Below are 22,809 nucleotides of genomic sequence, written 5' to 3'. Positions count from 1 at the left end.
GAGCCTGTGGAGCTGAGCAGAAAATGGCTGGATTCGTACGTTGTCAGCGTGCAGAGGAAGGGAAAGTCGGGGAAGGAACGGCTAGAAATGACAGGCCTGTAATCTTGGTGGGAAGGGAGCTGTTTAGGCAGCCCCAAGGAAGCCCTTTCAGCCATCTGTTTGCTGCTACCGTTCCTTTCCTGACATGGATGAAGTAGAGCAATGATGCCAAAAGGGCCGGCTGTTACCTATCTTCCCGGGAGGATAGTACTGTGAATGGGTTTATTTATTTTATTTATTTCAAAGATTTGTATCCCGCCTTTCTCCCACAAAGGGATTCAAGGCAGGTAGGTGTGGGGATGCGGTGGCTTGGTGGATAAGACGCCAGTTCTGACTGTCGGAAAATTGGAAGGTTGGCACTTTGAGGCCCGGTTGCTGCAGGATGGGGTGAGCTCCTGTCACTAGTCCCAGCTTCTGCCAACCTAGCAGTTCGAAAGCATGCAAAGTAGATAAATAGGTACCACTTCTCAGTGGGAAGGTAACAGCGTTCGGTGCAGTCATGCTGGACACATGAGCACCGGAGCTGTCCTCGGACAACGCTGGCTCTTGGGCTTAGCAATGGAGATGAGCACCTCACCCTACAGTTGGTTATGACTAGATATTTGTGTCAAGGGACGACTTTTACCTTTCTGTGTGGTAGACAATGTGAATGTGTGCTAGACAGTCTGTTAAAGTTAAAGCTGCTTGCAGGTGCTTGTGTGTTTTAACCACCATCTGTTAAAATACGCAAGCACCATCTGTTGTTGTTCTTGCTGTAGTGGTGTGCCTTCTAGTTGTTTCTGACTTATGGCGACCCTACAGTCCAACCTATCATGGGGTTTTCTTGGTATGGTTTGTTTAGAGCAGGTTTGCCATTGTCTTCCCCTGAGGCTGAGAGCGTGTGGCTTGCCCAGTGGGTTTTGTGGCTGAGCTGGGAATCGGGTCCTGGACTCCAAAGTTGTAGTCCAACACTCAAACTATGAGCGGTCACTATCTGCTACTAGTAGCTAAAGCCAGTTGTTCATCCCAGCTAGAGCAGACCCACTGAATCTATTTAAGATTTTAACTGTTAGCTGTTTGGTGAGTCTGCTCTAGTTGGGACTGTTTATTAGAATCATAGAGCTGGAAGAGACCGCAAGGGCCATCCAGTCCAACCCCCTGCCATGCAGGAAATCCAGATCAAAGCATCCCTGACAGATGGCCATCCAGCCTCTGTTTGAAGACCTCCAAGGAGGGAGACTCCACTACACTCCGAGGAAGTGTGTTCCACCTGTACTGGCTGGCTGTACTTGTCTGTAGATTCTTGCTCTGTGAGAAAAGGCTCTTGAGTTAGCGATACTCTTAATGCCATGCCATTTTTGAAGCATGTTCACCAATTTCTGCTGGAATGCCTTGGAATTATAGCAGTCTGTTAACAAGGGGAGGAATTCTTCCTGCAGTAGATATTTTGTTGAGAATATTGAATTGGAAGATGCGAGACCATTTCCAAAAGGTCTGACCTAGGTCAGGATGAATTTATGGAGCAGGTGTGTTTGATCATTATTTACGGAATAAAACCTTTATAAATAGCAGACAGTAGCAAACCCAAATAAAGCTTTTTGGGCCTGTTACAGACTGCCAAAAGAAAGCTGCTTCGGGTCTCTTTGGAGGTATGCTGTTTACATGATGCATGCATCCAAAGAATCCAGAAGCTGCACCAAAGCTGGACTCCAGTGCTTAGGAATGGAGTGGGGCTTTGGCGCAACCTCCGGACTCTTAGGACCCATGCATCATTTAAATAGCATACCTCCAAAGAGACTCGAAGCAGCTTTATTTTGGCAGTCTGTAACAGGCCTTGGTGTTTTATTTAGCTGCCTCAAGGCCTAAAATGATGTACGGTAGTTACACAAACTGAGATCCACATGTTCCCACCATTTCAGTGGTTTGGCTTCATATGGCACCTGTGTGCGCCCACGGTCATTTTCTAATTTCAGAAGCATATGCAAGCATGTATTTGGCTATGTGAAAGTGGAATAATCTTTACCAAGTGGCTGCAATGCCCATCATAAGAAGAGCATTTCCTTTAGGAAAAATCCCCCCAAACAAGCTGAGGGTACATGCAGCCTCTGGATAGTTCCCAACTCCTCACCAACCTGGTGTTTTAGACTTAGCTCCCAGCATCCAAGACCATTGGCCACAATGGCTGAGGCTTCTGGGAGTTGAGGTCTAAAACAGCTGGAGGACCAGAGTTTGGGAACCACTGCTCTAGACATTGGCAGAAGAGGTATCTTGATAATGACACAGCCACATTTTACTTCGTCCTCTGTGGCCTCCCACCATCATTTTGCTATTGATACTGCATCAGCGTTGTATTTGCTGAAAGACATATTATGAACTGCAAAGCGTGGGCATAACATGCTATGGCTTGGAGGGAAGTTAAATGCCTTTATCAGAAACACAGGGGGGGGGACCTGGTTTGGGAGCAGTGTGTTTCCTGCTTACTGCGCCAGAAGTTGCTAAAATGCTTTGAGAGGAAATCTGTTCTGCCCAGTCGACAAACCTGTGCCAAATCATGCGTGAAAAGCCAGGTTTGCAAGCAGACCTTTATTGTGGGTCAGCACATGGTCTCATTTGGTTGCCGCTCTTTTTATAACTAGAGGTAGAGAGAAGTGTGAGTGTTGCCTTTTTCCCTCCCCTTCCTCTCAGCGGTTCTATACTTAGCGGCTGTAATGAGCTTAATCCGAAGAATTAGTTGGGCTGAGCGCATCTCACAGTCAGTGCTGTCTCTTGAGCCCCGAAGAGGTTCTCCTTTGGTGTGAGGCTGGTCCTGTTGGAAAGGTATACTTCTTGCTAGTTTAATATTTATGATACTCCTTGGTGCAAAATTCACTCACCCATCCTTTTCTAGTATATGAAGTGCAGGCAACTGAGACTGCTTCTAACTTATTCAGAGATAGCGATACGTTCTTTCGTTGTCTCGATGGGGCATCGACTTCAGTATATACAGTATGTCCTTCCACATTCGCTGGGTGAAAGCCCCATGTATGTGGAAAAACTGCAAATAAAAATAAAACCACTATTCTTTTTTACAGTGCAACATTATGGTCAACATCTGCCAGATGATCATAGCAACAAGCTGGAGGACCTACAAATGTCTGGAGAAGCATTCTCTCTAGGAGCTTCTAGGTTCTTCAGCACAACTCTATGGTCAGGCAGAGTTGTACTGGAGGACCTAGAGATTCCTAGAGAGAACATATTAATCCAAACCGCAGATAGTCAGATTCATAAATCCGCAGATGTGGAGGGCCTTACACACAGGCCTGTATTTTTCATACAAAATGGATATGTAGAGCTTTTAATGTTCCAAGGCAGACCAGCCAGCTCTTATGATGCTAGATCTCGATCAACGATTCCCAAACTCTGGCCTTCCAGGTGTTTTGAACTTAGCTCCCAGAATCCAAGATTGTTGGCCAAGATGGCCAAGGCTTCTGGGGGCTGAAGTCCAAAACACCCGGAGGACCGGAATTTGGAAATCACTGCTCTAGACATTTTGGACTCAAGCTCCAGAATCCTTGCCCATCAGACAAGCTGCCTGGACATCTGGGAACTGAAGTCCAAAATGCTTACTATAGGCCACTGGTGTTAGTTTTGTGTGATCGTTTTTGGCGCATGCTGGTTCCTGCATTGTGTGCTGATTCTCATATTCTGTATTAGTCAGAAAATGCATACAGCTCTGTGGTTTTTAGGCCTGCTCTCCAACCCCTCCAGATCTCCCATTTCTCTCCTCCATGCAGCAGAAGGTGATCTGTTTTCCTGTGTCTACCAATGGCTAGGGAGTTTTTGGCTCCTGATTTGAATAGTCATGGAATCAGCCTTGAATGGCTCCCCTCCCCCAGATATCTGACTCATTTGCTTTGTTTTCCTTATTCAGGACTGATTTTGGGTTTGCATACTGCTGCCATTGTTGCTTTATGGAAATTTGGGGCATTGCTGTAGATCTGACCTAAGTTGTGATGCATGAAGGAATCCCAAAGTCCTTTGCTGCCCTCTGGTGATATTTCAAGCATGTAGCATATTGCCTTTGCAAACACCGCTCCTTCTTTCTCTGCAGCCAGAATTAAAGTTTAGGACATTTGAAATCAAAAGAACGTGGTCAGTCAGCATACATAGGCTGGCCTCTTGTTGTTTAGTATTAACTAGAATAGAGCCAGTTTGTTGCACATTAAGTCAACAGGTAGATAAATCTGTCAATGGTTCTACACTAGTCAGGACTAAAAGTGGATTTAGGGCAATGGCTCAGTTCATACTAAATGCAAATATATATATATAGCTTGATGTTAACCTGTACTAGCCTCATATCTAAAATACACTCCCTTCCTGGTGAACTGCCAATATTCTCTGTACTTTCTCTGTCTTGAGAAAATGTAGAAGAGCAGCATCATAGAATCACTGGAAGGGGCTTTGCGGGCCATCGAATCCAAACCCCTGCTCAATGCAGGATCTTTATTAGTACACTCGTCCCTCGGTGATCACAGTCTTGCCATTCGCATCCTTTATTTTATTATCTATTTATTTTATTTCCTTGCTCTTATTTTCTTTGCAGGATTTCATTGCTCTTTGTTGAGTCTCGGGATATTTCTTTGAACAGATCAGAAGTCATACATGAAAACAAATTTCCCTTGGATTAATAAAGCAGACCATAAATGAATGGGAAATCCTGTGATAGTCTTCATGAACTTTTTGCTTACTCCTTCTTCCGTTTGTGTTTTTGTGCAGCCTCGGTTCTAAAAACTCCGGCAGGATGGGGTCTGAAAACCCAAGTCCGCAGAACCCCAGTTGTAAAATCATGACTTTCCGCCCAACGCTGGAGGAATTTCGTGATTTTGGAAAGTACATCGCTTATATTGAATCCCAGGGAGCTCACAGAGCTGGACTGGCAAAGGTGAGTTTGTTCTAGGTTTCACTGGTTGGACTGGGAAGCAGTTGGAGATGATTTATCGGGGACAGTGACAATTTAGAAAAGAGCCTGAAGACATGTGGGCCATATCCCTGCTAAAAATGTACATTGTTTCCTAAACTAGAAGTATGAAAACCTGATTTCAAACTTTATTTTTTTAAAAGCACATTCAGAGCTGTTTACTTTGGCCAAGGAAAGCTGTGCATCTTGGTTTAGGGGAGAACTGCATTTCTTGGAGTTTTCCAAGAGCATGTAACTGAAAAGTAATTCAACTGTGGGAACTGAAGGAAGAAAAAAAGAGAGGGTTGGGGTACAGGTGATCCATGGGGTGTGTGTTATACAGTCATGTTTGTGAGCTGTGGAAGGATTAACTAGCAAGGAAGGATTTTAAACAGTGCAGCCAAAACCCTGAAGCGCATATTTGTGCTCAGTTCCTCTTTTACATGATAAAAATGTTTGTGTTGGGTGTTTTGAATGTGAGCATTCAAGCCTACTGAGGCACGTTCACCAGGACAATCTCTGCATGACTGTCTCTTGTTGCTTCATTGTTGAGATGTACATACACAAACACACACACTTTTAGCTGCAGAAAGGGTGAGAGTTAAGTGATGAGGGACACGGCCCCCATTAAAACGAGTCAATTACTGATTTTTATTACAGTTTCACCAGGGAGTTTTGGTATTGATGAAAGCTTTCCAGGCCATGTTTCCTTGTCTAGTCAAGTGTACTAATGGATTTCATTCTGCCTGACTCCTTAGGCATACATTATTCTAACCTGATATCAACAAATCCTAGATGGCAGGTACAATAAAGTTTCCCTCTTACCTGACACCAGGCCCTAGGAGCCTATTGCTTATGTCTTAAGCTCCTTCTGACCCCTTTGGGTAAATAAAGATGATTGTTCCCTTTGGAGAATACTGCTTAGGTCGCCTTTTCAAATAGGGAAAAGTGTCCTAAATTTTTTTGGTGTGGGAAATGGCAAAGCTGGCTAGGTTTTATTCCACTGTTTTATAGATTATTGATACCCGAGTAATATCTCTTTTCATCTACTATCAGAGTGATGCACACTGCATGTTTGTAGTCGGAAAGAACGTGGGATGGATCCAGGCTTAGTTCTGCTTTATGTAGACCCATGAAATCATCATCATCATCAAAACTTCAGTCATGATTAATTTCAGTCCTTTGGATTTCAATAGCTCTGCTCTAAGTCTGATTAAGTCTGATTCAACTGAGTGTGTTGACCATGTTTGCATACCTGTCTAGATTGATACCACAATAAGCACAAAGCCTTTTCTTTCCCCCTCCGGTTTTCCTGTGAATGTGCAACACAACCATAGATGGATAACTTAGTATGTCTTCTGAATTTTGATTTAATTTGTTGTGTCCAAGTGAACACATTCTCATAAAGTAACTCCAAACCTTCCTATTCTGACTTGTGAGGGCAAACCATAAGTCCAGTTCAAATGTCACAAAAACCTATGCATGCTAGTTTTTCAGTCCACCTAAGTGAGTGAGAGAAGAAGGAAAGGGGGCAGATGGACTGTGTGCATAAGCATGCACATTTTGGGATCAAGAAATCAGAATTCGAGAGTATTTGGGTTTTCAAGATGCATAGATAGGGCTATATCCTCAGCCAGCTTTAAGGATAATGAGCAAGCACCCTCTTAGCTTCTTCAGGACAGTCCAGTTCATATTAGCAGTAGCTGGTTTCAGACGGGTCTTTAAACCAGAGTTTCACACTCTCCTTAAAATGTGAACCTATGCTGACGTTAACCCTTGTTTGTGGCAAGTTATCCTTGAAACTAACAAAGAAAATGATGGAATTGCACAGCAGAGAAGGAAGGTGGGCAGGAGCTGTGGCTGTCTTCCAGTTTGATAACAGTTGAAAAATATGCGGCTAGTTAACAGTAGTTTTTTGTTTCTCGTTTTTTTTGACTTGGTGCCTTTTTAATCTAGTGGTTTGTTGACTCTCGATTCTCTAATTCAGCCTTGCCAGGTGTCTTTAATCTTGATTTGCCAATTTCAGTGCTGTTGTTCAGTTTCCCTGGATTCCACTGGAAATGATCCAGATAGCTGGCCTTATCTAGGCAGTGGGCTGTGTATGGCTCCTTTGCTTACTGCGAAACAGATGGTTTGCTTCCTTCCTGAGCACGGTTAGTTGTGTTACACTGTAGGTAATAGCCACTTGCCAGGGCTCCCCAGGCAGCATCTGCTGTAGAATCAGAAAGCTTCTCCCCTTTAAAGTCAAAAATGCCTCTCAGTGTTGGTTGCAGAATCAGTTGTTCAGTATGCAGTTTGAACATACACCGCTCTGATTGTAGAGTTTATTGGAGACGCATTGCCAAGAACCAGTGGAAGGGACGTGTGAGCTAAGGTTGGTTTAGGGAAGCCAGCACAAATAAGGCAGTTTCATAGTTGTTTGAGAAGATGCTCAGATGTAGTAAGTTGCCACCTGGATTATTTTAATTCTGAGAATAGCAATCTTTAAAACACTTTTAAACCTCCCTTCTTCAAACCAAAAAGTTTCTAACAAGGCTAACTGCATTGCCTCACACTTAACAGATAAACCTTCATTGTTATAACTTTTTATAACAACAGGTACAGTTTCTCTTAAATATGAACATTTAATTGAATATTTCCTCCTCCTTCGTTGACTTTTGACAGAGAACAAAAAAACAAGGTTGGCTACCAACTATAAAACAGGAAGGAGAAACCCCCAAAATAAACTAGTGATAAAGGAGGCTGGTTACAAAATAAGAACCAAAACATAATTAGTGACTTGGAAGTATCTGGCAGCCTGACTTACAGATAACATCATAATGAAGATTTGGCAACTATGATGGTATCAGATGCTGGGTTGAATACATTGCAGGGTTCTTTTTTACCATTTGGACTTTGTAAATAAGCAGCAGGACCTTGCATTGTGCCTAAAAGCCATAGGGAGTTTGGGTATAATATAAATGACACTTTAGAAACACTCTTGAGAAGCTCTTTGTCAATTTCCCTGCCAGTTGAACTGTGTAAAGCTTTCTCTGGGGAAGGACAATCAACCTGAAGATTTTAATGAGGGTGTTGTTGTTTTTTGTGATACCAGACATTAGCCGAAGCATGTGCAGATTTCTGAAATGGCCCCCTATTAAGTGGTGGCTTTCCTGCCCAGAGTATTGTGAGACAGAGAATTGGAAGGTGTACCCAGTCAATGTAGTGGAGGAGCAATCTCCAGATTAAAAGAACGGACGCTCTTCTTTGTGCCATGCTTTTCTTGCCTTTAACAAGTATTTCTCTTGGGACTTTTCACAATTGAACTGAGGTTGCATTGATTGCAGTTTATATGTGAGTGTGCCTTTTCTGAACTGAGCCAGTGCTAAGGAACGTGAAGATAGCCATGGCTGCTATGTACAGAGTGAACAGAACGTGGGGCAGTGGTGGTAGTGGTTTGTGTTTGGGGTTAAATAACTGTAACTCCTGCCACTTTGCCTTTTACTTATGGTGCGCTCTTGACTTACCCTCTTCCTTTTACCTCTGCCGCCCACCCCTTCGGCCCCTACAGGTGATTCCTCCAAAGGAGTGGAAGCCACGCAAGACCTATGATGATATTGACAACATGGTCATTCCTGCTCCCATTCAGCAAGTAGTGACTGGACAGTCAGGCCTCTTTACTCAGTACAATATTCAGAAGAAACCCATGCTGGTTGGAGACTATCGTCGCTTGGCCAACAGCGAGAAGTATGTATCTGCTAGGACCATGGTGGGTTTGTGCGCTTTTGGAATATGTGATTTAACTGTTTCATGTTTGGTTGCCTCCTTGGTACACCATCTTGGCCTTTTATTGGCAGTATTGGGGTGGGCAAAGTGTGGCTCTTGGCATCCCCCCCCCCCCCCCCCAGCCTCCAGACCGTCTTTACATCACATCTAGAGTAGTCACATTTGTGGTCCTCCTGGAAATGGCCACATCCCTTTCTGAGTTGCCTACCTCTGGGAAGTATACAAACATAGCTTTATGAAATAGCCAATCTGTGTAAGAGTTGGGAAGGCAACGTCTTGCTGGCTGTAGGGAGAGGAATGGCCTCCTCTATAGTTTTTTCTAAGCCTGCAGTGATCCTCCAGTTGCTACTGCCATTGAGTAAGCCTGGGGAAGGAGGCTGCATTCATCTGCAATGAGGCAGGAAAAAGTGACCCAAGCCCTGCCATTATCTACATCGAAATATGCTTAAGGTAAAATCCAAAATGTACATTGGGCTGATAACTTACAGTAGGTGAACCATAAATCACCCAAAACAATTAGGCCAGCTTCCAAAACATGCTGACTTCTTTGTCAAGCAAAGATTTTAATAATTGTATGGGTGAAGAAACATGACAGAGTATAATGATACGACTGCAATGTATATTTTAAATTTTGTAGTATAGAAACAGGCCACAGGTTGATACTAGCATTGTGTGGCCACTAGTCTCTTGAGCATGTTACACCTTTTTCTTCTTTTTTTACTCCCAGGTACTGTACCCCTCGGCATCAAGATTTTGATGACCTGGAACGCAAATACTGGAAGAACCTGACCTTTGTGTCTCCCATTTATGGGGCTGATATCAGTGGTTCCCTATATGATGCTGTAAGTGACAGTGATATGAAGATCAAATCATGCCCTTTCCCCCAGGCTTTTGATTGGTTTGAAATGAAATGAACTGTGGCAGGAGCACTCGAAGAATGGTAATTTAGTAGTCTGTTCCAGCAGAACTGTAGTTCCCATAGTTCCTTCTTTGGGAGTAGTGACAGCTTAAACAGGCTTGAAATAGGCTTTACATTTGTCAAAGTTCCCATAGGTGGTGACCCTTTAGACAGAATGTGTGGTATACATAGGCAGGCTGCAGTGCTGGAAATGTTTCAGTTATGACTCTTTTCTTTTGCTCGCTCTGTTCAGCCTCCACACCATGGCTACTGAGCGATTTTACCATTTTGGGTCTTCTCTGGATTGGATCTGTCCCTAAAATTTTGAGAAGGTAGACCAATACTAAAGAGGTGGGCTGGGGGAGGCTTTGTGTAACGGGCTGTGTTTCAGTCAGCATTTTCCGTTAGACCTTCTGTCCACAAGCCCATTGCAGGTCTTTTGCCTGTGAGGCTGGCATGCTGTTCCACTCAGTGTGTCTCTTTATAATATTAGATGTAACTCTTAACAATCCAAGACTGTAACTCTCCTTTGCATTCTCATTTGTGCGTCCCCATCCCAGAATGTGGACGAGTGGAACATTGGGAATCTGAACACTCTCCTGGACATGGTGGAGCATCAGTGTGGAATCATCATAGAAGGCGTGAACACCCCCTACCTCTACTTTGGGATGTGGAAGACCACATTTGCATGGCATACAGAGGACATGGATCTCTACAGTATCAACTACCTGCATTTTGGAGAACCCAAATCTTGGTGAGTCTGCAGTGCCTGGAACTGAGTAACAGGACTGAAAACATACCTTGTCCAACACTTTGCCCATAGTTCCTGCCACATGAGTAGGACCTCAACCTATGAGCCAAGAACATCCCATCCCACACACTCAGGTTAGGGAGGGCAGTACCATCTGGCATGAAGCAGGGTTATGACAGAGTTGAAAGAAGCCTGGCATATAATGAAAATGTTTAAAAGGTCTCTTGGTGAGTTATTCCAGCCTCACTGGCCATAATGTTTTTTGGGGGAATTCCATTCTGAATCCAATTGAAACAAATATTTTTTATTTAAAAATTTTTGTTTAAAGAATTTCTGGCAGCACAAAAACAAAAACAGAATGAAAAATACAATCACCAGTTTGAATTCATAAGTTAGGGCCCCATCAGACAGGGTTGTCTTTCACATGTTTTGGTCTCATGACAATGGATAAAGACAAAAATTGGCCAGTCTGTGTTACTGAAGTCTTACCAGACTATGATAGCAAAGAGATAAATCCTTTAAAAAAAAGAGTGGTTTAATAGAATAAATTGCAACTCTGCAACTTTATATAAAGTACACAGATACTATATAGTCTCTCAGGTAAAGACCTAGAGCCTAACTCTAAACATTGTCTTGCTCATCTCTTTCTCAAAGGGACTGTTTGAGAGTTAAATTGTAGGAGGACCTTGCAGAGTTTTGAAATGGATTGGTGCTATTTGTAGAGTGCAGTTGGCTGTGGTTAAAACTCTGGAGCCATGGATGTAGAAAAGAACGGGCAAGGGAGAACCAGCCTTATGATTCAGCAATCACTTTTTTTAGTGTTTGCATGCATGCATGCATGTGTACTGTATTTAATGCTCCAGAACTTGATGGATTTCCCAATAGATTGCCTTCCTCCAAGGTTTTCTACAACTTTTTAAATATAATTATAAATATTGACATTTGCATACAAATGAAAACTTAAATCTCACTGGAAGGTGTTTCTTGCCAGGCCACTGTGACATTTTGCTATTTCTCGGGCATACCGTTGCCCAGCATAATTTTGTCATTTCTCAGACATAACATTGCCCAAGAACTTTGCTGATCTCTAGGCAGTACTTGTGTTTAGGTAAGAGATGCCTGGAGCAAGAAGGGGCCCTGATAATAAAACCTGGGCTAATTTGCCATTGGAAGCAGCTGTAGCTTTCATGCCTTAGAGTCAGTGTCCAACTTTTAAAAAATGTTCTGGATTTTTCACAATTAGACCCAATGAAAAGCTTCTGGAGGCATCTTTTATTTCCAAGGCATAATAGGTTTCCATGCTAGTGTCTTGAATTAAATTATCAAATACATCATCTTAGTTCCAAAACACACTGCAGAAGTAATCCAGTTTGAGACCGCATTAACTTCCCTGGCTCAGTGCTAGGGAATCCTGGGAATTGTAGTTTATTGTGGCACCAGAGCTCTCTGACAGAGAAGGCTAAATGTCTCATGAAACTATGGTTCTTAGAATTCCCTAGCACTGAGCCAGGGCAGTTAAATCGGTCTCAAACTGGATTTCCGCAGTGTGTTTTGGACCTTAGTTAGCTTTTCATTTTCAGAAACCCTCTTGTCTCTGCTTCCTGGCTTCCGCTAGGTGGGGCTGATGGCACAGCTGGAAGGTTTTTCCTTCACACACACACCCTTTTCTAAAAAATGCCTGGCTGTATTATCAGTGGTTTCAATATGTTAAGGGGATTGGAAATCTGGCAGGGTTCCTTCATCGGAGAGTGCATGAATTTTCTCTATGTCTCTTTCCTTGGCTGACTTTCAGATGTAGGGTGATAGGAGTAATCATTCTATCATTCCAACAAAATGTTTACTTCATTTGAACATTTTCCATTCATTTGATATCTTTTTTTTGCTACTGATTTTTCCCAAATGGTGTGTGTGCATGTGTGAACTTGTGCCCACTACAAGTGATATTAACACACCGTTTTCTCCCCTAAAGGAGTGTTGTTTCCACTAATTAATCTTCTAATGTACTGTTTGCTGCACCTCCTTATGTACTGGTAGATCTTCCTCTCCATCACTTTTCACAGTGAACCCACAAAGGTTTCTCCCATCTGCTTTGCTCCCCTTTTGGGTAAATAATGAAATGGAAAATTGCTCACATCATAAAACTGGAAGAATAGGCAGCTCTTCCAAAAATGTGTAGGATTTGATTTGATTATAGAGGGTACCAGGTTTGGTCTCAGCACCTCCACATAAGTGTCAGGCAGCAGGAGATGAGCAGAGATCCTTTATGTATGAAATGTTGGAGTTGTTGCCAGTCGGCGCAGACAATATTGGGTTTGTGTGAAGCAGCTTCTTCTATCCCATGTTCGATATGCAAGACTGCGTACCAAGGGAACAAGCCCCTAGTTGTGTACCAGAACATCACCAGTCGAATGTTTATACCTTGATACCTCCGTAGCATCAGCTTAAATCCAGCTGGATTGTTGTAGCTCCCTTCCTCAAGAAGCCTGGCAACTGTAGTTGTGTGATGGGTTGTGGTCCATTTGTTGCACTGCAGTTACCAAGTTTCTTCTTTGGTTGGAGGCTGTGTCCAAAACCTTGCGCTGGAGGCTATGACCCAAGCAGAGACCAGAATCTTCTTTCTAATAGGTTGCCAGTCAGGTTCTCACAGAGGATGCATGGCAGTGGTAGCTTTTTTTCTGAAAAATGTATATTGAAGCAATGAAAGTAACATACATGATTGGGCCTTAAGACCCTGCCTTTTAGGGAGGCAAGACAATTACTCCAACTGGACTTAGATTGTGCTTGGCTCCTGCTCTGTCCCTAATTTTCTCCTCTCTCTCTTCCACTACCTAGAGAAGGTTAGCTTTTGAACCTTGCTCCTCTTGTCAGAGTTGTGCTGTTTCTGCACCTCTCAACTTTATACCCTTCAACAGAAGATACTCCAGTTCATTGGGGTGAGAATCTGTTCCATTCAGAGTTAGGCCGGGATTAATTGCTCCCACCCTGCGCTGTAAAAATGGAAGCGGAAGAGAAACAGTGTTAATACTTGGCTCCGTTCAGCGCTACTTAGTCCAGCATTAAAGGGATGTTGGAGAATACCCTCCAAGCGCACACACTTTTGATAAGAGGCGACTAATCCTGCTTCCTGATGGGGGTTCTGTAATCAGAAGACCACACGAACAGATGTTGCTTTTGTATTAAGGCCAAAAACAGTCTGGGCAAAGATTTATTAACAGAGATTAGTTGAAACCTCTTCTGGCCAATGCTGGAGGGCTTTGGGTTTCTGATTTGAAACTCTGTCCTACTGAGATGGAATTAATATTCATTTGTGTGCGTGTGTATGTGTTTGCGTGTGTGTGAGAGAGATGCTCATGCACACAGAGAGCTTCCAACTCCTCACAAAGGGTAAATGTGGACATCAAGAAAGAAAACTTTTTGCCCAGGATATCCAGTTCTTCCTCTAAAGCCGTTGCATGATAGATCAGCCTTAAGAAGATTCCTGCCCCTGGAATTGAAGAGACAAGAGGGGCTCTAGTGGTGAAAGTGATTGCAAATATTAGGAATTTGAGGGAGAGGAAAGGTGGATATTGATAGATAGATGCCACAATGCAGATTGGTAGATAGATGCCACAAGGGAATCCTCCATTTCAGAGTCATAGAAGCATCCATTCCAACCCTCTTCTGTCATGCAGGAAGACACCATCAAAGTCCTCCTTGTGACAAATGGCCATCCAGCCTCTGTTTAAAAACCTCCAAAGAAGGAGACCCCATCACTCTCTGAGGCAGTTTATTCCACTGTTGAGCAGCCCTTACTGTCAGGAAGTTCTTCCTAATGTTGAGGTGGAATTTCTTTTCCAGTAGCTTGCATCAATTGTTCTATATCTGATTCTCTGGAGCAGCAGAAATCAAGCTTGCTCCATTCTCAATATGACATCCCTTCAAATATCATATCACCTCTTACTGATTTACAAGCCTTGCGTTCGTAAAGTTGGATCACAAGTGAGTTATTTAGATGGCGACTTGTGAGTTTTTCAAGCAGTTAGAAGACCTGTCAGTTTGAGATGGAGGAATCAAGCTGACTGCTTTTTTGGTGGTCCCTTTGTGCTTCCTGCTGCCGCTTGTCCATCGGTACAAGGACTCACAAGTAGGGAAACCTGGTAGTTTGGGCATCCCTGAGCAAATCTGTCTCCCATTGATCCTAAGGAAGTATGATGATGATGGACTTCTCTTACCTGATGCATCTGAGGAAAAAGACTTAAACCTACAAAAGCTCATGCTGCCAACTTCTTTCTTTCGGTTGGTCTCAGAGGTGCTACAAAGGAGCTGCATGTGGACTTCTCTGCTTCTCCTTGGAAGCATTTTGATCTTCCATCTGATCATCATGGCTACCTTTCCTTGATCTTCTTTTTTTTGCCATGATGCTTTGCAAGAGTGCTGTAGGCCATCAGGGGGAGCTCTTGGATTTCCAAAAGCAGAAGGGAGAGATTGGTGCAGCTTGGCTGCCTTTTGTCAGGAGCCGCGGCTGCTGCTAATGATGATTCCGTGACTCTCCTTCCCTGGTCCTACCTCTGTGGAATTTTTCCTTGCTTGCTTCATCCTTTTTATAGACTCTTCGACCCTGGTAGTGATAATCTTAAAGAGTACCTCTGGGAATAGTCGGAGCGAACAGAATTATGAACTCTACCAGTCAGGAGGCCATGCTGTGCAATGGCTGGCGTTGCAGCCATTGGGAGCGGCTTCTGCTTCTCCATCAGGACATTGCGCTCATTGGTACAGGAGTGCTGACTCTTTTCCCTGCGCAGTATAACCCTGGCTCATGTCATCCTGGCCCCTATTAAGATTTAATAAAGGGCTGCACGGATTTAAGTCAGTGGCTGAGCCAACAAAAGCTTGAGTTGATTAATTGGTGGGAGTCATTTAATTAGTGGGCTTCTTGATGAAGGCCACCTTTATTAAAATAGGATATTAATTATCGTGTGTTGCCTCTAATAGAAAGTGATAAAGGCGAGGACCTTTCCTTCTGTCAACACGTGGTAGCTTTGGGTGAATTGTAAATAACGTCACACTTTCCTCAGTGTCTCAGATAGGTACCGGTAGTGAGGCTGTGGTAATAGGCAGCTTCATTTAAGGGCATTCCATTAATTAATGGGTTAAAAGGCAGAGGATTAGCTCCAATATTTAATGAAATCTGTAATTTTTTTTACTTCCATCCTGTGTGTCACAGTGCTCTCCATTAGAGGCAAGGTTTGTGGAGTTTGCAATTCATCCAGGGGATTCTTTCTTGGAAATGGGGGCTTTTGTGGCTTAAAAGAGGTTGCCCAGAAATAGGAATAGTTTTTTTTTAATGTAGCATGCAAAGTTTTGTCTCATATGGCAAGAAATGGAGAGGCTGGCTCAGTGTTTCTAAAAGCTGGAAGCTTGGAGGTTACCCAAATTTTTTTTTCCCAGGCCAGCTCATATCTAAGTCTAGTTTGTTGAGCTGGAAGCAGGAGCTGTCGGTGCTGTGAGCAGGATCCGCAGGGTCTGTTATTAGGTAAAAGGCAGATGGATTGCAGTCTCAGGGAAGACTCTTTCTCTCCCAGTCTGAAGAAGCTCTGAGGAGTGGGCACTGCTGCTTTGCCTGGACAGTTGGCTAATCTGCGTCCCAGATTCCCGCAGTTCCTCAAGGCCTGGCATCTCTTTCAGAGTGCTGCAGATTTAAAATTAGCACAGTATTCCCTTTAATTCCAAATTCAGCTGGAATCTGAATCCATGGGGCAGTTTAAATTAAAATGGAGCATTGGGAAGGAGGGCAGCCGGCTTCAAACCCCACCCCACTGGGAACTTTTGTGCTGGCAAATAATTCCGTCTTAAGCCGCTCAGGTGGGGAGCTGCCAAATGGAGCCTGTTGCTTTGCAGTACTTCTGTTCTTCTAATTATAAGATACAGCTTTTCCATTCCTTGCTCTAATTACCCTCCCTTCCCAGCCTCCCCTCCGCCTTTTGCATTCAGCCATATTCTGCAGTCCCATATTGTACCTCTTGTGGCAATGGGAGGTGTGCAGTGGATCAATTAGGCATATTATATATAATTACCTCATACACTTTCATGTAAAGATTAAAATGCAGCAGATTGCCAAATTGCATTACTGGGAAGCGAAATGTTTTTCTTTTGACAGGGGGAAAAGAATGACCTCCCCAACAAAACTTTGGAATACTTGTGCTGACCTTTCCTCTTAGGGAACTTGGATGGCTACAATCTGTTCCAGCAAGTCAGAATATTAATATCGGGTTGGTTCACTAAACCAGGGGTGTGGAACATCTGACCCTCCAGATGGGGTTAGAACACAGCTCCTATCATCCCTTTGTCATTGCTTCTCCTAGCTAGATCTGATGGGAGCTGCAGCACCTTTTCAAAGGCTATTCATTCCCTCTTGTGGCACTGAATGGTCAAAGGTGGTGCCTTTCTTTGGGCCTGACTGTTTTTGAACTGCCAGTGAGATTTTGGATTCCCCAAGCCCACAAAAAGGGATGTCCATGGGTGTCTGGTCCCGCGAATGATTGAGAATGCAAAAGGGGACAAATGTAGCTTTCGAAAAAGGTAAAAGTGAATAGGTAGCTGTGGTTGAGGATCCAGGGGATGGTCTGTTGCTGATTTAGACTTCCAGCTGATCCCCCTTCCTTCCTCTAACCCATCAGAAACTATTTGCCTTTTGGAACGACAAAGAGAAAGATTTGAGTCAGAGCTTCCATTAATCAGACTATGAATTGTCTTGCTTTATTGGGGGAAACTGGGGTATGTAAATTCTTTGACAGATCATTTTAAAAAAGTGCACACACCCCACTGCAAAATGATAGGAAACAGCTAGACGTTGCTCTGTCATGTAACATGGAGGCCTCTCGAGGGGCTTTGCGGAGCAGATGCAGAAGATCAAATTAGTCAGTCTAGTGAAGCGAGAGACTTACTGGAAAAACCTTTCCTCTTTAGGTCCGTTTGGATGACTTTGCTCTGTGGCCTAGCCAGAGGCTTTTCTGCACCACGAGTTCTCTCTCTTGAAAAGTTCTGTAGCTGCTCGATGATCTTACAGATTTCTCTCATACAAATCCTCAGAGAAAGGCTTGGGATGTTTGTTGCAGTGCTGGAGCCACAGAATGTAAGACATGAAGCAAATGTGTTTAAGTACTTAATTTCCTTTGGGGTTTGGCTGCAGCTTTCATAATAAGCTAGCTGTTGGTTAAAACTGTGAAGCGTCTTTGCTTGCCCTCTGGCGGTGAACAGTGGATCTAACCAAAGTGCCTTTGTCTCTTGTGCTACAGGTGGCGTTTAATCTTGGGCCACCATCTTACTCGTTGTTTTAGCTATGCAGATTGCTGGGTCTGTAGGAGGGGCGGGTACACTGCAGCCCTCCAGTTGTTGGACTGTCCGCTTGCAACAGTTTTCACAATTTGGCTAAGTGGACAAGGACTGATGTGGGTTGTATCCCAGTAACATCTGTGGGGTGTGCATTTTGCTCCTCTCCCACATTGTATGCCTTTGTCAATAACAGCTGCTGCAGAACATGGTAATGCATTGGTGTCCTGTTATCCTCATGACTTGCTTGTGGGCTTCTCATTACGGCCTCTGTATTCACCAAAGCAGCTGGTTTGATCCCGAGTGTCTTTTCTTTTGTCCTCCTTGGACCTCAAGGGCTTAGCTGGCATCCCACAACAGATGTGAAAGGCCCAGTGGTTTAGGAGCATTGTGAACAAATGCACAAGTGTTTAGTTTGATTTTGCTAGGGCAGTGGTTCCCAGTCTTTGGTCCTCCAGATGATTTGGACTTCATCTCCCAGAATTCCTGACTCTTGGCCAAGTTAGCTGGAGACTTTGGGAGCTGAAATCCAACACAAATGGATGAGCAAAGGTTGGGAACCACTGTGCTAGGGGCTTTATATAATTAGCACCATTCTTAATCCTGCTCTAGTAAGATGGCAGGAGTAAAGGTTTGATATAATACCACATGGGCAACTTGAGTTACTATAGGTCTCCAAGTCTCTCCCATGAAACTGATTCCTCTCCCTTTTCCCTGATAACCACCAGCTTTGTCCAAATTCATTTTGGATTTTTTTTAAAAAAGCAGCTTATAGGGAGGCATGTTTTTTTCTGGCTTGGATGGAGAAAAAGGTGGGAGAAAGCTTATGAAAGTCACAGGCCACATGTTTCCCACTTTTGCTGTAGTGGGAATAGAGAGACTGAGGTTCAAATTATCACTCAGTCACAAACCTTAGGCCAGTCACTCATCTTTCTGTCAGTCTAATCCTCCTCACAGAAATGTTGGGAGCATGAAGTGGGTCCACCTTCAGCTCCTTTCTGTTCTGTAGAGTGTACAGAAGCAATATGGTGCATAGTCCAAGATTGGGTGTGTTACCATATTCAGGCAGCCAGGGACTGGGGGAAGATGAACTTGGAAGCAGAAACTCAACAGATGGGGGTGGATTTGGAAGTGTGTGACTTGATAGTAGGGGAGGTGAAATGAACTGGAGAAGACGGTGCCAGTGGGGCTGTGTCTGAAGATGGTAATTTGAAAGGATAAACTGAAAGTGGCCTTACAAACAGTGAAAGGGAGATATGCCTTGAGTAAGTGTGAAGCACTATCCACTACCCTTTGTCATTTTGAGAGACCCTAGTAAAAGGTAGTCAGTTTCCATAGGCTGCTATGTAACTACTTTTTTCTATTTTTAATATACTACGAATGGTCCTGATGGTGAGTGGGCCTTTTCAGCCATGTGTGTCTAAGAGAAGAATCTGGCTTCTTAAATAACTTTGGGAGTATTGTGTGTCCTTACATGGATGAATACAGCAACAAAACTTAACCTTCCACCTGGCTAGGTCTGTGTGGCTGAAATTCTGCTCCCCTCTCAATGAATTTTACTTTCCCAGCCCCTCTTCCCTCCCATAGAACCGAAAAAAGGCTTTCGGCTTCCAGATCATTGGTGCCACTCTCTCCTTTATATAGGAAATGTGCACAGGTGGCAGGTGTAGGGCTTGCTGCCTTTCCAGTGTTGAGAAGCGGCATATTGTGGCAAGAGGGATTTTCCCTTGGAGGGGCAAGAAGAGATGAAGCTGGAGACAAAGTATTAAGCTGCACAGAAATGTGAACTGCTCCATCCCTCTGGCGTGCAGCCTCTCCACTTTAAAAAATGCCTCTGCAGTGCTGGATGAAAGGAGAAGCAAGATTTATGGTGCGGTTTGATTTATGGCTCAGCTGCACCACCATTTGGCCGAGCAAAAGCTCTTATCAGTTGATGAGCCGGTGGAGGGCTTGGACGGAGGCAGGGGCTCTCGTTCATTTCCTTTAGCGGCTGACAGGGAAGGGCTCTCCAAGTCCCGCGCCGGCCTCCTCTGGCTTGCTCAGCCAGCTTAGGGGCAGCAAGGACTCTTCATTGAAAGTCTGCACGTGGCGCTGGTTGCTCTGGGACCCCATCGAGAGAACTGATGTGTATATTGAGATGCAGAGTTTGCATCTCCTAGTAATTTAGTGATAGATGGGAGGAGTGGAGCGCAGAGTTATTAATACAAGCTTTCAAGCTTCATATACCGCAGTCATTAGTTAATCAATGTGAGCCACGCCAGCCCACCTGTTCTCATTCAAGCAAGTCCTCCTGCAGCCGGTGGGGGTGCTGGGTCCTTCTTCCCATGGATGGGGCTGTGGTGACGACTGACTGTTAGTTACCAGCACAGAGCTCCTGGCCTGTGTGCTTGCTTTGAGTGAGTGAGCCAAAGGGATGAAGCCTTGCAGTATAACGCGATTGACATAGCCAGAGCTTGGGTTGTGAAAAGACCTGCACTTAGAATTGTAGAGTTGGAACAGACCTCAGTCTAACCTGCTGCCATGCAGGAGCACAGAATGAAAGCACTCCCAACAGATAGCCATCCAGCCTCTCTTTAAAGACCTCAAAAGAAGGAGACCACCACCCTCTGAGGCAGCATCTTCCACTGTTGCATCAGGAAGTTCATTCTAATGTTTACGTGGAATCTCTTTTCATGTAGTTTTAATCCATTGCTCCGGGTCCTGTTCTCTGGAGCAGCAGAAAACAAGCTTCCTCCATCCTCAATGTGACACCCCTTCAAATACTTCAACAAGGCTATCGTATCACCTCTTAACCTTCTGTTCTCCAGGCTAAACATCCCCAGCTCCCCAAGTCTCTCCTCATAAGGCATGGTTTCCAGACCCTTTCACCATTTTAGTTGCCCTCCTCTGGACATGCTCCAGCCTTCCTGAACTCTGTTTGGGGGCTGCCACACAGGCAGCAACAAGTAGAGGCTAAACCTTCGAATGAGGTTTTGAATGGCTTTCCTACCCCACCACCCCACCCCCCGGATTGGTATTAGCATTTAGGTGCTTCTTTCTACTCTCTGACTCTAAAACAGCCTCCTGATCCAACAGTATGTTGCTTAAATGAAGGGGCTCTCTCCTCCCTCCTTTCAGTGCTTATAATTCATTATGTCTCTGTAGGCTGTCAAGATTCTCTCTGGAAGGGAGAGAGGAAGAGAGAAAGCTAAACCCTGCCCTTTCTGTGTCCCTTTAAGAAAGAAAGAAAAGAAAGCATCTGTTCAAAGCCTGGGACCTACTTTGAAATGAAGATCTCTGGAAATATGACAGCATCACAGATTGAGTTTAATAACACTGTGCACACTTTGACTTTTTTCCATCCCAGGCTGTTCTTTTCTGCCAGCTTGATCTTCTGGCGGGGGTCTTCCCACTCAGTGGCGGAAGAGGCAGCTGATAAAGGCATGCAGGCTATCGGCGGGTAGGAAGACACTCACTCCTTCCTATTACATACAAGTTTGAGTTAAAGCATGTAGGGACAGTCCTCTTCTTAAGACTCTAGCACCAAGGTCCATCTGCTTATGACCATGCTCAAAAGCAGCCACTCTCAAATACTTTTTTTGTGTATGTGAGAGTGTTTTCTTAGTAAAGTTCTGTGTAGTCTTTGGTTCAGTTTGTTTGGAAGGATATCCGTATGGCCCGTCAACTATTAAACATCTTCTTTCAGTATATTGAGATGTGGTTCTTCCTCATTTTTTTTGGTCACCTCACAAGTCCTCTGTAAGCCTTATTGAGCAAAAAGAGGCTGAGCTTTGGTGAGCTCCTCCAGCTTAGCCTAACCTACTTGACTGGGTTGTTAGGTTTACAATGCAGCTCATGGATTTCTTGTAACGGAGAAGATAGGATGGAAGTGAGATCAATAAAATACCTCTTTTGCATTGGCAGAATCCTGGGGCTTTCCTCAGTATCTTACAACAAACAAGGAAGACTTTAAGGAAGCAGTTAGTTCTTCGGCTGCGTAGTGTAGTACTGCTAAATTTTTGTGTTAACAGGTCCTCTCCTCTTTTGCAAAAAAAAGCCCGCTTCTGGCTCTTAGGAGCCCTGAAGCCATTTTAGTTTTCAGTGTTCCTTGCATAATTTTCACAAGGCAGTTTCCTTTACCTTATTATGGACCCTTTACCCCAATTGAAAATCAGCATGGAAAGGAACTGCACATAGAAGCAGGATGGATTCTGACAGAAGAAGCCTGTTGTAAGCAGTGACTTCCATTTTTAAAGCCCAGCGTGTCAAATCCTCTTGAGGCACACAGAGCCCTTTGCCCCTTTCTGTAGCTATATAGAGTTGAAGTGTGTGTTGTACCAAGGTGCAAGGGGCAGCTTGTATGTATCAGTTGGCGCAAAATAGGAACATCTGTTTTGCATATTTTTCTTCCTTCTCCTCCCAATACCATTACTGTATATCTAATTCTCATAAATATTAACGGTAGACTTAATGTGCTCATTTGGATGGGAAGAAGTGTTTTCTTAATCTTTCTACCTTTCTTTGTTTTAGCTTTTCTCAATGCTTACAGCCAAATGGTTCTTTCTCCACCCTAAATCTGTTCAGAGTAAATTGTTTCAGGAAAACTGTTGAGGGTGTTGGATTCAGCCGGCATTTTTAAAGGTATCTTGAGTAGGGAAAAAGGAGGGAGGGAGATGGTGTTTCTGACCTCTAGTGTCCTAGAGCTGGGACCTTGTCCAGGAGATGGGAGTCTTGGAAATACTTGGCTTGTGATTGCCTGGTTTTATCTAACAGCCATTCAGCAGCTGATAACGCAGGTTGACATTTTTCATTTTTTCCTCAGTAAGAATTTATTAAATTTCCTCTTCTGGGACAAAGGATGTAGGATTCTGTGTTAAAACCTCTTTGCTCAGATAAGTGGATTAATGCTGATTTTTGGCAGCTAAAAGGCCAGCTCACAGAGGATTCTGCAGCCCCAGGTCACACTTCTTGTCCAAAACCATTTGTGCTCTGGTGTACAATGGGAGTTGCGGGAAGGGATTGCTGGGCAAGGGAGAGTGAAGATTGTGCCGCGAAGCCGACAGTCAAAGAAGTGTGCATGTCTTCCTTAACACCTCAAAATGTATTGTTGGTTCTGAAATTGGTACACAAATTGTGTGAGCCAGCCTTCCTCAG

The 22,809-nt window shown here is 44.0% G+C and overlaps 1 protein-coding gene across 3 annotated transcripts in view; it reads left to right on the top strand.

Moving 5' to 3' along the window:
• Positions 1-22,809, top strand: part of KDM4B (lysine demethylase 4B) — a 127,382-nt gene that overhangs the window by 8,725 nt on the left and 95,848 nt on the right. For 2 of the 3 annotated variants that reach the window (XR_016282153.1, XM_089535813.1), the window contains exons 2-5: positions 4,774-4,939; positions 8,505-8,680; positions 9,447-9,561; positions 10,178-10,371. Coding sequence is in view for 2 of the 3 variants with exons in the window: in XM_089535813.1 (XP_089391939.1) it covers positions 4,799-4,939; positions 8,505-8,680; positions 9,447-9,561; positions 10,178-10,371 (626 nt within the window). In the remaining variant the exon portion in view is untranslated. Of the gene's footprint in view, positions 1-2,817; positions 2,836-4,773; positions 4,940-8,504; positions 8,681-9,446; positions 9,562-10,177; positions 10,372-22,809 lie in introns of those variants that run through there. The other variant, XM_089535815.1, reaches the window with a different exon arrangement.

The sequence above is a fragment of the Sceloporus occidentalis genome, unplaced genomic scaffold, assembly GCF_023333645.1.
Source record: "Sceloporus occidentalis isolate IW3139 unplaced genomic scaffold, rSceOcc1.0.p SCAF_8, whole genome shotgun sequence".
Taxonomy (NCBI): Eukaryota; Metazoa; Chordata; class Lepidosauria; order Squamata; family Phrynosomatidae; genus Sceloporus; species Sceloporus occidentalis.
The sequence above is the reverse complement of the archived record's forward strand: the minus strand, read 5'-3'. Positions and strand labels throughout refer to the sequence as shown.